The 16489-nt window shown below is 33.2% G+C and overlaps 2 protein-coding genes and 1 long non-coding RNA gene across 3 annotated transcripts in view; 2 read left to right on the forward strand and 1 right to left on the reverse strand.

Annotated features, from left to right (window-relative positions):
• LOC145949039 (uncharacterized) overlaps positions 1-12013 on the forward strand; it is a 39645-nt gene extending 27632 nt beyond the window's left edge. Inside the window, exons 4-5 of the long non-coding RNA XR_014427532.1 lie at positions 703-978; positions 11637-12013. This is a non-coding gene — a long non-coding RNA (uncharacterized LOC145949039). The remainder of the gene's footprint in view (positions 1-702; positions 979-11636) is intronic.
• On the reverse strand, positions 6573-8628 carry LOC145949079 (uncharacterized). Its single transcript, XM_083058786.1, has 3 exons — positions 8591-8628; positions 7847-8103; positions 6573-7449 (listed from the first exon to the last, which is right to left on the reverse strand). The coding sequence occupies exons 1-3, from the start codon at positions 8624-8626 to the stop codon at positions 6912-6914; spliced, it is 831 nt and encodes a 276-aa protein (XP_082914912.1). The 5' UTR covers positions 8627-8628; the 3' UTR covers positions 6573-6911.
• Positions 12014-12577: 564 nt separating the features above from the next.
• Mcm6 (minichromosome maintenance 6) lies at positions 12578-16194 on the forward strand. The gene is made up of 11 exons (XM_083058768.1): positions 12578-12874; positions 13000-13143; positions 13243-13507; positions 13588-13790; positions 13880-14078; positions 14166-14696; positions 14769-15074; positions 15152-15488; positions 15575-15697; positions 15785-15924; positions 16015-16194. The coding sequence occupies exons 1-11, from the start codon at positions 12783-12785 to the stop codon at positions 16126-16128; spliced, it is 2454 nt and encodes an 817-aa protein (XP_082914894.1). The 5' UTR covers positions 12578-12782; the 3' UTR covers positions 16129-16194.
• The last annotated feature ends 295 nt before the right edge of the window (positions 16195-16489 follow it).

Raw genomic sequence — 16489 nt, forward strand, 5'->3', positions numbered from 1 at the left:
AAATAGTCGCAGAGTTCTGTGGAAAAAAAAGAACATTTCAACCATTTTTTTTTTAAACTGGAAATGGACATCGTCTCTCGCCATTTAGACAGATCTGTTATTTCCGCTGCACCGATTAGCTGCACGTCAATGCGTCGAGTAAGCCGGCACGATCTGTCGAACAAATATCTACGCGAAGTTGATTGATGTTCAAATATCGCTGGACAAGTCACCCTTTGTTTCTCGCGCATTTATCAGCCTCAGTTTCTCGACAAAGGCTAATGCAGATGAAGAGACGAATGTACGAATCAGGGGTGGTCGAGATCTTGGAGTCTCTATGAGACTTGAGAATTTCTGTGTATAGAGAGATATGTCCTAGAAATATTAAACCTTTTACAAACCGCTATCATTTTTATCATCGATTTAAAGATAGAAATTTTCTCTAATAGGAATATTCAGGCAATAATTAATTTCAATATATAAGCAATTAAATAAAAAAGGAATTTTTACGACATAAATTTTTATATTGAATATATGTATAAATAATCTAATATAAAGAATATTGTAAAGCTTCCTTTATTTTTTAAAAATATTAGTTTGTTGACCAAGAGAAAGTCAATATTTTCAAAAATTTTTTAATTATATGTATAAAGAGAAACGCGCGAAAAAAAGAAAACTAATAGTTCTATGTAAAATTAATAGGCAACTAAATTTTTTTTATAGGCCCTTTGTCCATGGTTCTTGGCGGTTGCGGTGATGGAGGGCAGTCTTAAACCGGCCATGATGGACGGATGTGACCACGTTTCTGCACCAGGAGTCCGCGCGACGCTATGGTCGAGAGAACATAGAACGAAATGTGCACGACTCGGAGACAAATCGGAGGACGTCGGCCCTCTCGGGCTTTGAAAAGCCACCGATTTATCGGAGTCGTTTGATCGAAATTTCAATGGTCACACACCATTCTCCCGATAGTGCCAGAGAGGAGGGAGAGAGAGAAGGGTAAGTCGATGCGGAGAGTTGATCGGTATTGACAGCAGGTTGGTGGGTTGTATACGTATGGATGCGCGGACCACACAGCGATCGATACGATGTATCTCGTTCGATGCTTTGTGCTCCGTCATTCCACGATTCCCCCGAAGCTTCGTACGAGAATTTGATAAGGCGTCAACAACGGCGGTGATGCTCAAAATACAGAGCCCAGAAGACTACCATTAAAGTATCGTTGTCCGCATTGTGAGATAGGAAAAAGCTTGAGATTCGATTACAAAATGCGATGTTATAAAATATTATATGATTAATTTATGATAAAGGAAAAATACGTACTCTTCCGTCAAAGTATTTATTATGTCATTATTTTCCTTTTTAAAAAAGGAATATTAAGTCGAGTCTCGCAAGTATTGTTGTCTTTTTTCCGCGATGCTGACTGGCTGTCTCGATTCGCGTTGTACGTTATAATTCGTAGCATCGAGAGGCTGTCATCGCGAGGGTTAGCAGTTTGACAGTTTGTCCAAAATAAAATTAAATAAAACAATAATATGTTTTAAATAATATGTTATAATACTTTATATAAATTTGATTAATATTTTTGACAGTTATCAGCTGATTTCTCTCAAACTATTAATCGCGGATAAAGTATTCTAATATATTATATTATTCACAACATATTTTATATGATATGTTATAATACTTTAAACTTGAATAATATTTTTTGACAGTTATCAGCTGATTTCTATATCATTCTTTTTAACATAAAATTGAAGAATAGCGCGCGCTTGTGTTGTTCTAGTCCTTTTCTAAGAAAAGGCATGTTAAGTCGATTCTCGCAAGTATTGTTGCCTCTTTTTCGCGATGTTCATTAGCTGCCTCAAATTGCGTTGTGCGTTTTATTCATAGCATCGAGAGACTATCATCGCGAGGGTCAGCAGTTTGACAGTTTATCCAAAATAAAATAAAAATTAAATAATAATATATGTTTTAATACTTTAAATTCGATTAATATTTTTGACAGTTATCAGCTGATTTTTGTCAAAAAATATTAATCGCAAACAAATAAATTTATATTATAAATATATATTATAACATACTGGTATAATATTATTTACATATTTACAACATATTATTATAATATAAGTAGTATAGGTCAATAAAAGTAGTATAAATCAATAAAATATTACAAGTTAATATTTATAATAATAAATAATAAGCAATATTAAATTAATTTGAACATCATGATTAAAGGATTAAATGCAAAACAGTGATATAAAATAATGGTGTAGTAAATGTAAGTAGTATAGGTCAATGAAAATGATATAAATTAATAAAAAACTATCAATCAATACATATAATAATAAATAATAAGCAATATTAATTAATTTGGACATCATGAATTAAAAAGTTAAATGCAAAATGGTGACATAAAATAATGTAGTAAATGTAAGTAGTATAGGTCAATAAAAATAGTATAAATCAATAAAATATTACAAGTTAATTTTATAATAATAAATAATAAGCAATGTTAATTAATTTGAACATCATGAATTAAAAAGTTAAATGCACAATGGTGACATAAAATAATGTAGTAAATGTAAGTAGTATAGGTCAATGAAAGTAGTGTAGATCAATGAAAGTAACATAAATTAATAAAAATACTATCAATCAATACATATAATAATAAATAATAAGCAATATTAATTAATTTTGACATCATAAATTAAAAAGTTAAATGCAAAATGGTGACGTAAAATAATGTAGTAAATGTAAGTAGTATAGGTCAATGAGAGTAGTGTAGATCAATGAAAGTGATATAAATTAATAAAAAACTATTAATCAATACATATAATAATAAATAATAAGCAATATTAATTAATTTGGACATCATGAATTAAAAAGTTAAATGCAAAATGGTGACATAAAATAATGTAGTAAATGTAAGTAGTATAGGTCAATGAAAGTAGTGTAGATCGATGAAAATAATATAAGTCAATAAAAATACTATCAATCAATACATATAATAATAAATAATGAGCAATATTAATTAATTTGGATATCATGAATTAAAAAGTTAAATGCAAAATGGTGACAAAAATAATGTAGTAAATGTAAGTAGTATAGGTCAATGAAAGTAGTGTAGATCAATAAAAGTGATATAAATTCATAAAAGTACTATCAATCAAAATACATATAATAATAAATAATAACCAGTATTAATTAATTTTGACATCATAAATTGAAAAGTTAAATGCAAAATGGTGATATAAAATAAATGTAAGTAGTATAGGTCAACATAATTATACAAAATATACATAAATGATATAAATGTGTACATAAATGTATATCTATATATAAATGTGTGTGCACATAAATGTATATATATATATATACATCTATATATAAATGCATGTACTATATATACATGTATATAATAAATATATATATATATATATATACATATTATTTAAAACATAATATATTATTTTATTTAATTTTATTTTGGACAAACTGTTAAACTGCTAATCCTCGCGATGACAGCTGCTCGATGCTATAAGAATATGCTTATATGCTAATATGCTATATGAATATAACGCACAACGCGAATCGAGACAGTTAATTAGCATCGCGGAAAAGCGACAACAATGTCAATAACATGCCTTTTTTAGAAAGGGAATTTTGCTTTGATTTATAGTGCTGAGAATATAAAGTTTTATATGAAGAGAAAGTTTCAGAGATGGACAAAAAGAGAATTCAATGTGACGAGTTAATATCACGTACCTTCTCGTGTTTTTTTTTCTTTTTGCGATTTCTTTCGTTTTCTTTTTCAACCGCGCTAAGGTAAGGCAGGATCGGCAAAATGAATCGTATGCCTCGAGGAAACGTATTTCTCATATTTTATTCCTACTGCCTTACCCGTCACTTTTTTTCATTATGGTTTGATTTGAACCCCGAAGTTGTGGTTCGTATAGCCTATAGCTGCACTAACGTGGGGAGTGTCTGAGGGAAAGCGCGGTGGAATTACAGGGAAGAGAGAGGAAAAGAAACGCGAGGAAATTTGCACGTCTACCGCTTGGAATGATGAATGAGCCGCTTTATCTATTCTACTCTCAGATATCGTTCTGACTATTAAAGGAAAGAGATGCGGGAAATTCAACGCGCGGGGCAAACGCGCGTGACGAGGCCTCTCGTTTACAATTCCACGTATATATATCCATCTGCCGTTCTCTGTTGTCGCGACTTTCGGTATTAAGTATTCATCGTTGTCGTGTGATTTAAATAATGTAGAGACATTCGCAACGAGACCACTTTGCCACGAAACTAAATCTTGAATTCTCTCTCACTGTCGCGAATTGTTCGTATAAAAAATATACGGATTTGTAATCAGAATTCTCTCAAAGAGTACACACAGTAAGACTATTCTCGCGATAATACTTTTTCTAAGGTTTATTGACCTTGCCTAGTTTCCTTCGTCGGAGCTTATTGAATCGATAACGGACGGATATAATCCGCAATACGGATGCAGGCTACTCTCGAGAAGAGAATCGAAAGATTTTCGGCGGCTACGTAGCGGTTAATCTCGAGTGGTCGTGTATATAAGGTATCCACCAAAGTTATTAAGGCCCGCCGATCTCGCTTCCGTAAATCTCGAAGAGACTTACGGCGAGCCGTTACTGAAAACACAATTTTCCGACAATCTGCTTTCGCGGCGGACGAGAGGCAATCAAGCGTCGCTTAAGAACCCGGTCCGTTTTACGATCTGGCGGAGAACGTCGCTTCCGTCGACGAGATTGAACGACGAATATACCGCGGCCGCCAAGTTCGCGATATCTCTCCTTTAGCTTTTCCCGAAACGGATTCTTTCGTAACGCTTCGTAACTCCGTTCAACGTTTGTTTTCGCTTGTCGTTATAGTTGAGCGATTTCCGCGTTTCCACACATCCGAATTTATTGCCTGTATCAGCAATGCAAATGAAAACATATGTATGTACACGGCAACTCTATGCATGTTTGTGTGTAATATTCATATATAATATATATATATATATATAATATATATATATATATATACATATATATATATATATATTTATTGACTAAAATTTACTGATGCAAATAGAGATTCTCATACATCCGGACAACATATGTTTGCGTGTCGTATATTATATATATTCACGGTCTAATTCAGAATTTATTCATGAGATAATCTTATGAAAATAGATAGGTATACATATATCAGTGCGCAATATATATTTGAATATTTATATAGCTAGATTTAGAATATTAACCGCGACATGTGTTTCAGCTGAGTTTGCATAATCGTGATGCCCGCCAAGAATAAACGTAAAATTTATGACGTAAACTGAAATCTATAAGATTACGAATTTATTTTGAATATATCTAGAAATTTTTCTCAAAATATACGCGGTAAAAGTTGGTTTTATAGTTGTCCCTTCTGTTACTGTGATTATATATATGTGTATTTTCTGGCGACTTAGGAATAATCGACGATAATTGTTTTATAATTGCGTGTCTATTTCCGAGGAGTGCGATCGCAATTCGCGGTTTGGATAAATAAAGCCGCGCAAGAAGCATCTACTGAGACTGACGAGGAGACAGAAAGGCGTAATGAGAGTAGTTTACTGCTTAATCGGAGTTTCTCGAGCGGAGATTCTCTCTCCAACTACTCCAATTAACCCGCCGTAAAATTCGATTGTGAATAAGGTTCAAGGATAAATTCGGTGCAATATCGATTAACCGTCTAACTGTCAGGCATCTCGACAGCGAGTTAAGGATACCATTAATAGCGCCTTCTAAAGATTCATTTTGTTAATTACAGCGCAGTTGCCGCGTGAAGAAGACAAGTATAATATGCTAACGTTTCGCTGTCCGCTTTTAATGTAGTATCACCCAGAATCGTTCAAATTTCATCGTGTTTTCGCATTGATTCTCCCTATCGATTCTCTCGATTGCAAGCAAACAGACACGAGTCTGTAACGTACAGCATGGTACGTGTAACATACACACGTAGCATTCGTGTAAAGCACGGTTAGTAACTGTTTAATGCAAGATTGACCGATGGACGCAGTTTGCACTGCGGAGAGAGTGCTCTGTTATGGTCGTTCAGGGTCCCGCGCAGGAAGCGACTGGGGGCCTTGATAGGCATCGTTATGTCTTTGGGATGAATGACTATGGGACAAATTATACAACGTGAGCGGGGATAGGTACGGGAAATATTTTTATAAGTTTGAGTACCGCGGCAGAAGACAAACAAACGCTTGTGTGAACGCCATCCCACACTTAAGAGGCACGAAATTGTTGCATTAATTACATTAATCCTTTTCTTTGTATATCTATTTTTATTTTTTCATTTTATGCAACTAAATGATCTCTAGTTCGCTGCAATTAGAATTAATTTTAAATATATTTTTAAATATATATTTTTTATAATTATATAATTTTTTTGCGTATAAAAAAGGAATAGTAGATTTATCAAGATATCATAGAGATTATCATACAGATCAAAATAGAATTAAGAATCAGTAATTTAATTAGACGCGATTGTATTGAAATAGAATTAAGAATCAGTTATTTTTAATTAGGGACACGAGTCACGTAGTGTAAATATTAAACAATTTTCTAATATTATCTAATATTTGATCACGTACAAAGCACGCATAAGGCATAGAAAATTCTCGTTAAACATATTACAAAATCTCGAAGTATGAAAATATACGCGCATGTATAAGAAATATTTGTCCTATCTATATATCCTCGTGTACATGTACTCGTATATTATATGCACACAATATTTATCGCACATACTCGGATATCGGCTCTAAATTTTGCGAAAGCTTTATTTATCAATATTGCTATTTTATTTTATTATATATTTGCGCTTATATTATTTTTATTCGCAATTTTACAATATTATAGATGGAATCGCTATCTCACCGCGTAAATCGGCTCCTCGTCGCACTCGTACTTGTATCTGCCAAACGGTTGATTGTTGTGAATATTGTTCGCTGCCATGTACGCGTATATGCGAGGGTTTCGCGTTCCGGGCACGTAACGCCCGTATCGAGACAGGACGAGGGCTAAAACGGGATTGGGCGGTGGATGTAACTTGCTGTTGTAACCGTCGTCGTTCAGAGTACGGCTTAGGAAGCGATCTAAGGCCTTGATGGCCGCCGTTATGTCTTGTGGCCCGCGACGGTAATACGTCGACAACTCGGCTGTTCCGCGATACGGCAGTTTATCGTGATCCGGCTCGTCCGTCAAGTATCTGTCGAGCACTTCGATATCCTGATACGCGAATCGTCTAGGTACATGCCGCTGATATTCCCGGATATCTCGAGATCCCGATAACGTCGTAGTCGGCGGCGTCTTCGTCGTCGTCGTCGTCGTCATCGTCGTCGTAGATGGCGGCGATGCATTCAGCACTTTCGCCAAAAAGTCGTCTTGGTGAATTTCCGTAGGGAACCTTGTCGAGAAAGAGGTGATATAATATGTGCAATATCTTCCTTAGCGAGAGAGATACCGCAAGATTTTTCATCTTGGAACGTATATCGAATAGTCGATACTTGTTTTAAAATCCTATCTATCTACAAAGATATCTCAAGATCTACTGAAAAAGTTTTAGTTGCAGTTTAACACGAATATTTCAATATTTTTATAATTATAGTTATAATAATATATATTTTATTTCAAAATTTATTAACTAAGAAATTTATTATCAAACAGAGAAACTTGAGATGGATAATCTTTGGCACTTCTGCTTGGAAAAAATCAATGATCAATTAATCAAAGAATATAAATAGATTTTTTTCGACGTGCAAAACTATCGCGCATAATTAAAAAAAATTGACAAATTTTACTACCTCTGAGGTCCCGTCTGCGACTTCTGTCTGCGATTATTCAAGGTCGAAATTGTGGACTGAAGTCCTGCTGGATGTTCTCTGGAGAACGCGAGCTTTTCCAGATTAGCGCCGATCGAACGATCGTCATGTCGATGATTCGGATGTTTCGGAAACTGCGCGTTCGTAGCCAACACGTAACTATGCCACGGACGCGGCACATTCGTCGGATCCAATGCCTTGGCCACCAGTATGGCACTCGTCAAGCAAACGCGTGTCACCTACATTTAGACAATGTCTGTTAGCGTGCTCGTCTGTCTTTCGGATACGCATTCCGGCCGTGCCATTCCGTTATACGAATCACCGCTTAGAGCAACGGCACAATGCCAGATTCATTTTAGAACCAGGGTCGTTGCACCCAAGCACCCTGAGTTAAAACGTGCGAGTCGAACGATCAAGCTCACGGTAGCTCGAGACTTTCGGATTTTTATCGGATCGACTTTGGGATTTTTATTTCTGGAGAACTGGAGAGAGGAAACTCTCATAAGTTCTGTTAACGTTGAATACAATAAATTAGAATAGTTGATAAAAATTTCATACTTTGATTGATATATCGTATAAAAATATATTTTATTGAAAAACCGTATTATCTTATTTTATTAATCGCCGTAACAGTATTGTTTTATATAAGTTAATATTTAGTATCACTCGTTGTATGCGTTTTAATGCATCGAAACGCGCACAAAGATGTCTCGGAACTCTCATTACCAGGCAGACAATGCTGATCTTGTCGGCGGCGACCATCCTCCTTCTATTTCGTAAAAACGACTAAAACGGTGGCACGCACTTTGCGCGTCATTTATACGACGAGTCGCCGCGTCCGCTTAAGAGCTAAGTCTTGTCTTGGCCAGGAAATGCGTAAAACGCGTACTCTTCTCATCTCTGTCCTTTCCATGAAAATTTCTACATTTTCTCCCCTTACTTTTTGTGTGTCAAGATTGTTACGTGTTATTCACGAAATGCGAGGTGTTATCAGGAACTTTCCTTTTGTCTTGTAGAGACGAATTCCGCGAGACGAATTCCGCATAATAACTTCTGCTTCATTTAAATTTCTTTTGTTTGATTTTACGGTGTCAGAACGGTGGATTCTTTTGCCGTCATGCGGATTGCAAATGCACTTTCACCGAACGCGGTTTAGAGAGAGACTCGGGAAATATTTTTTTTATCGTTCTATATGAAAGAGAAATATGCAGGAGAGGAAAAAATAATGAAATTACAGAGTATATCGAAAATTATGAAAAAAGGAATGTTAAGTCGATTCTCACAAGTATTGTTGTTTCTTTTCCGCGAGGCTGATTGGATGTCTCAATTCGCATTGTGCGTTATATTCGTAGCAGGCATCAGCTGATTTTTGCCAGAAAATATTAATAAAGCGTTAATTTGTTAATTAAATCAGCTGATTTCTGTCAAAACTATTAGTTGAGTTTAAAGTATTATAACATATTATTTAATACATATTGTGTTATTTTATTTAGTTTTATTTTGAACAAACTGTCAAACTGCTAACCCTCACGATGACAGCCTCTCGCTGCTACGAATATAACGCACAACGCGAATCGAAACAGCCAACCAGCATCGCGGAAAAACAAATTAACGATTTAATCAGCTGATTTCTGCCAAAGAATATTAATAAAACATTAATTTGCTAATTAAATTTTAAAATAATAATATGTTAAAAATATTAAAATAGTAATATGTTGTAAATAATATGTTATAATACTTTATCTTTGATTAATATTTTTTGACAGAAATCAGCTGATAACTGTCAAAAAATATTAATCGAGTTTAAAATACTATAACATATTATTTAAAATATATTACTATTGTAATTTTTATAATATATAATTATTTTAAAAAATAATTAGCAAATTAATGCTTTAATCAGCTAATTTCCGTCAAAAAATATTAATAAAGCATTAATTTGCTAATTAAATTTTAAAATAATAATATGCTATAAAAATAAAAATAGTAATATGTTGTAAATAATATGTTTTAATGCCTTATCTGCGATTAATATTTTCTTACAGAAATCAGCTGATAACTGTCAAAAAATATTAATCAAGTTTGAAGTACTATATACCATATTATTTAAAACATTATTATTTTAATTTTTATATGTTATAATGCCTTATTTGCAATTAAATTTTTTGAAAGAAATCAAATAATAACTGTCAAAAAATATTAAACGAGTTTGAAGTATTGTAACATATTATTTAAAACATATTGTACAATTTTAATTTTTATAACATAATATTATTTTAAAATTTAAGTAGCAAATTAACGCTTTAATCGGCTGATTTCTGTCAAAAAATATTAATAAAGCATTAATTTGTTAATTAAATTTTAAAATAATAATATGTTATTAAAATTAAAATAATAACATGTTTTAAATAATGTGTTATACTACTTCAAACTCGATAAATATTTTTTGACAGTTATCAGCTGATTTCTGTCAAAAAATATTAATTTCAGATAAGGCATTACAACATATTATTTACAACATATTACTACTTTAATTTTTATAGCATATTATTTTAAAATTTAATTGGAAAATTAACGCTTTATTAATATTTTTTGACAGAAATTAGTTGATTTAAACGTTAATTTGCTACTTAAATTTTAAAATAATATTATGTTATAAAAATTAGAATAATAAATATATTTTAAATAATATGTTATACTACTTCAAACTCGATTAATATCTGTGACAGTTATCAGCTGATTTCTGTCAAAGAATATTAATCGCAGATAAGGTATTATAACATATTATTTACAATTTATTATTATTTTAATGTTTATAGCATATTAATATTTTAAAATTTAATTAGCAAATTAACGCTTTATTAATATTTTATGACAAAAATCAGTTGATTAAAGCGTTAATTTGCTACATAAATTTTTAAATAGTATGTTATAAAAATTAGAATAATAACATGTTTTAAATAATGTGTTCTACTACTTCAAACTCGATTAACATTTTTTGACAGTTATCAGCTGATTTCTGTCAAAAAATATTAATCTCAGATAAGACACTATAACATATTATTTACAACATATTACTATTTTAATTTTTATAACATAATATTATATTAAAATTTAATTAGCAAATTAACGCTTTATCAACTGATGTATGTCAAAAAATATTAATAAAGCGTTCATTTGTTACTTTTAAATTTTATAATATGTTATAAAAATTAAAATAATAAAAAATGTTGTAAATAATGTGTTGTAGTTTGTGGTACTTTAAACTCGATTAATATTTTTTGACAATTATCAGCTGATTTCAAAATATATTATTCGAGTTTAAAGTATTATATAACAATATTATTTACAACATTATATTATTTTAATTCGTATAATATTTTTATTTCAAAATTTAATTAACAAATTAACGCTTTAATTTGCTGATTTTTGTCGAAAAGTATTAATTGAATTTAAACGAACTTTATATTATTTTTTAAAAATATATTCTTTTTATTATAAAATCGAAGAATGGCACTTATGGCTCGCGCTTATGTTGCTCTAGTTTAATATGTAAAAATGATATTTAAGTGTTAGCTTTTCAAACGTAAAAATAAAAAGAAGTTATATTATTTTGTTATTTATATTATTTACATTATTTATATTTGTTATACACAAAAAATATTGTAGCAAACTGTCAAGTAATTTCCTCGCGATAATCGCGCATTGACCTAAATAAAAAAATAATTACAATTACAAATTATTTTATATTTATTGTATGTATTATTTTCAGAGATATTTAATGAATGAAATCATCCAAATGACGATTTGGCTCCATAGCATCGATCGCTTTAGTTGACATGCTTTCGCCAGAGTGCGTTATGTTACGGTCGATGTTTCCTCGTGAATTGGACCAGAGACTATGAATGACTACTATACAATCCTCGCTTCTTTCATATCGGTATTGTGAATGGCGGTAAGTTGATTGATCAGCTAGAATCTAGGGAATCTTTATGCTGCATATTTCCAACATGTATAATCGAGATTCCACAGTCAATAGGAACAGCATTTTACATGAGCCTCACGAGTGACGATGGCCAGAGAGCCTCATATAGCCAATCAGATGTCCGCGGCGCGTCAATGTTGGATTCGATCCAACTTTTATTGGCTAACGCATCGCCTTCTCACCACGCGTAACGCATCAACGCGTCCTGTTATGTGTGCAGAAGCCCGTAGGAAGAGAGTGATAAACTCGATCACGTGTCCTTTCATCTGATTGGATAGAGGCGTTACAACAGAGGTGTTCTAACGCCTCTATCCAATCAGAACAAAGGTCACGTGATCGAGTTTACCATTCTCTTCCAATGGGCTTCTGCACACAGGACAGGACGTGTTGACGCGTATTCGTGATGAGAAGGCGATACGTTAGCCAATACAGAGGTGTTCTAACGCTTCTATCCAATCAGAAGAAAGGTCACGTGATCGAGTTTACCACTCTCTTCCAATGGGCTTCTGCACACAGGACAGGACGCGTTGACGCGTATTCGTGATGAGAAGGCGATGCGTTAGCCAATACAGAGGTGTTCTAACGCCTCTATCCAATCAGAAGAAAGGTCACGTTGCCCCTCTCTTCCAATGGGCTTCTGCAAACAGGACAGGACGCGTTGACGCGTATTCGTGATGAGAAGGCGATGTGTTAGCCAATAAAAGTTGGATCGAACCCAACTTTGATGCGCCGCGGAAATCTGATTGGTTATCGCGTCACCTTCTCCCCACGCGTAATGGCATCTGCAGCCAGCGCGATTTTGCGACACGCGATTCTTGAAAACGTGTCTAAAGTTTCTCTTCCCGCCAAAAATATTTGTCAACATTGTTTAATATATTATTAGACGCTTGTATTCACGCTCATACATAGTGCCTTCTTGTATTAATCGAAGAAATGGAAGTTAATCTTGCACAAGCTGGTCAAGCACGTGTACAGGATGAGGTCGGGATCAAATGCCAGAAACTGTTTCAAGATTTCCTGGAAGAGTAAGTAATATTATGTTCACCTATCCAGGTTTATATGTAAACAGAGACAAATTATATTAAGAATAATGTAGAAGACACATAAAAATTATAAATGTACTTTAGTAGTAATTATATTATTATTATAGATTTAAGGAAGATGAGGTTATTAAATATCTGGAGCCAGCTAAAGAACTTGTCAGTCCAGAGCGATGTACGTTGGAAGTGTCCTTTGAAGATACGGAATCATATAATCAAACTCTGGCTACAACTATAATCGAGGAATATTTTAGGTATTCTATTTTTATTTGTCAATCTTTATATATTGAAATATTGATAACATTTTGTAATAATTATTTTTTAATTATTAATGAACTAATCTTATGTTTTAGGGTATATCCATTTTTATGTCAAGCAGTTTGTAATTTTGTCAAAGATGTAGGACAATTACAAAAAGATAAGGAATGTTACGTTAGTTTTGTTGATGTACCGACAAGACATAAATTAAGAGAGTTAAACACATCACGATTGGGTACTTTGGCACGTATATCTGGACAGGTGGTACGAACACATCCTGTTCATCCAGAATTGGTTCTTGGTACATTTGTTTGTATGGATTGCAATGCAATTATAAAAAATGTAGAGCAGCAGTTTAAGGTATTATGAAGATTTAAATTTATATACTATTATACAAAACATGATTGATTAATTTTTGCTAAATAGCTCATTGTTTTTAGTTCACAAATCCAACAATCTGTACTAATCCAGTATGCAATAACAGACGACGTTTTATGTTGGACATGGATAATTCAGTGTTTGTTGATTTTCAAAAAGTTAGGATACAAGAAACACAAGCTGAGCTTCCTAGAGGTTCTATACCTCGCTCTGTTGAAATCATTTTGAGAGCTGAGACGGTTGAGCTGGTGCAAGCTGGTGACAGGTAGATTTGAAAATAATATTTAATGTTTTATATGAAAATATATTGTAAAACTATCAAAGTTATATAAATGCATTTTCTGATTTTTATAGATACGATTTTACGGGAACTCTTATTGTAGTGCCAGATGTGGGAGCACTATCTTTATCAACCGCTAAAGCAGAGATTGGACCGAGAAACAGAAATAATGAACAGAGAGAGGGTGTTAGTGGTCTGAAAGCTCTCGGTGTTAGAGAGTTGACATATAAAACGGCATTTCTCGCCTGCAGTATTACCGCTACGAGTTCAAGGGTAAGCAGAATCATAATAAATATTAAAAATATATAATCTTATTAAAGAAACAATTTACAATATTTAATTAATTTTGAATTTCAACAGTTTGGAGGCACAGATTTGGCAATTGAGGAAATCTCACAGGAGATGATGAAGAAACAAATGTCAGAAGCGGAATGGAATCGCATTTACGAGATGAGTCGCGACAAAAATCTGTACGAGAATCTAGTTTCCAGCTTGTTTCCTGCGATACACGGCAATGACGAAATTAAGAAGGGAATTACACTAATGTTTTTTGGTGGTGTACCGAAAACTACAGAAGAAGGCACGTCGCTAAGAGGAGACATTAATGTCTGCATCGTCGGTGATCCGAGCACTGCAAAGTCTCAATTCCTTAAATGTGTATCCGATATTTCACCTAGGGCAATTTACACGTCTGGAAAGGCGTCAAGCGCGGCTGGTTTAACGGCAGCAGTTGTGCGAGATGAAGAATCGTCAGACTTTGTCATAGAAGCCGGGGCATTGATGCTCGCGGATCATGGTATCTGTTGCATCGACGAATTCGACAAAATGGATCCAAAAGATCAGGTCGCAATTCATGAAGCTATGGAGCAACAGACGATTTCAATAGCTAAGGTATCTAAAATCTATATATTATACAATACACAAAAGGACTATAAGGACAAGTCTACATATGTATATTTTTAGGCCGGTGTCAGAGCAACTTTAAATGCTCGAACGTCAATATTAGCGGCGGCAAATCCCATTGGCGGACGATATGATAGAAGAAAATCGTTGCAACAAAATGTTCAGTTGACTGCACCTATTATGTCGAGATTTGATTTGTTCTTTGTTGTGCTGGATGAATGCAACGAAATTGTTGACAATGCTATCGCTAAAAGAATCATAGATTTGCATTGTGATAACCTAAATGATCTTCAAATGATCTACAAACAAGACGAGATTATTAGATACATCAATTTTGCTAAGCATTTTAAACCCGTCTTAAGTCGGGTAAGATATTTTAGAATAAACTTGTTGGAACTATCTTTCAGAAAATTGCATTGATTAATTTAATTTTTATATTCTAGGAGGCTGCCGATCTTCTAGTAGAAAGTTATACGGTTCTTAGACAAAGAACGGGTAGTGGAAGTGGCAAGTGGAGAGTCACTGTGAGACAATTAGAGAGTATGATTAGATTGTCCGAGGCGCTAGCAAAACTAGAATGTGTGGATGAAGTGACAGTGAAGCATATTAGAGAAGCGAAACGATTGTTACAGAAGAGTATAATTACAGTAGAACAACCCGATGTAGATCTTGATGAAGCTGGAGATGACGCGAACTTAGGAATGGATGTCGACGAGCCACCACCGCTTATGGCAGCGCTTAACGCATTAGGCAATAATGACGATGCACCGCCTGCGACACGTATGTTTGCATTTTTTTTTTTTTTTTTTGTATATTGTGCACGTAGCGCACTTATTGTCATTACATACATTTATTTGATTTATCAGCGTCTAATGGAATACGCGAACCACCGAAGAAAAAACTAACAATGTCCTTTGAGGAGTACAAGAATCTGTCGAATATGTTAGTTCTTCATATGAGAAGCGAGGAAAATCGTGCCGAAAACGAAGGTATATTTATTATAATATTAACAATAGCAATAAAAAAAGTTTTTATTATTATGTTTATATATTAAATTAGAGTATTTTTTCTTACAGGTGATAATAAAGGTGGCATCCGGAAATCCGAATTAGTTGCATGGTATCTTGATCAAATACAAGATCAATTAGATTCGGAAGAGGAGTTGTTAGAACGGAAGAGCTTCATTGAGAAGATTATTGATAGATTGACGTACCATGTATGTATTAATATTTTTATATATCGTATTGGTAGATTTGGATTTTATATAATCATTTATTGCACGGCGCGCGCGCGAATTCACTTTCAGGACCAAATTATAATACCTCTAACAATGACCGATTTGAGAAGTAAAGATAAAGAGGATGAAGAAGAAGAGGATCTTTTACTTGTTGTACATCCCAATTATGTCATGGATATATAATTTTGTGTATTACTTATATTGGTACTATAATAAAATGCGTGCTTTTGAAAGAGAATAATTTACTTTTTCGACTTTTTGCAGAAAAAAATACGTATTTCAAAATTTATATTTTTTTATTTTAATATATCGATGTTACATCTTTTTATTTGAATTCTGTGAATATTATAAGAATTAAGAATTATATTATAGAATAATTTTTAATTATTGCAAGAATGTGATAAAAATATTTTCTTATATAATCATAAGTACTTTATTCCTTTCAACCTTTAACAGGTACGTACAACTTGTTTGCTGTGTAATCTCATGTTTATCATTGTTCGTAGGCAAAATAAATGAATAAATCATTCAGATTGCGCAATAT

The sequence above is a fragment of the Prenolepis imparis genome, unplaced genomic scaffold (assembly GCF_030444845.1).
Source record: "Prenolepis imparis isolate NDT839.2.m4 unplaced genomic scaffold, iyPreImpa1.0 SCAF_2, whole genome shotgun sequence".
Lineage (NCBI taxonomy): Eukaryota > Metazoa > Arthropoda > Insecta > Hymenoptera > Formicidae > Prenolepis > Prenolepis imparis.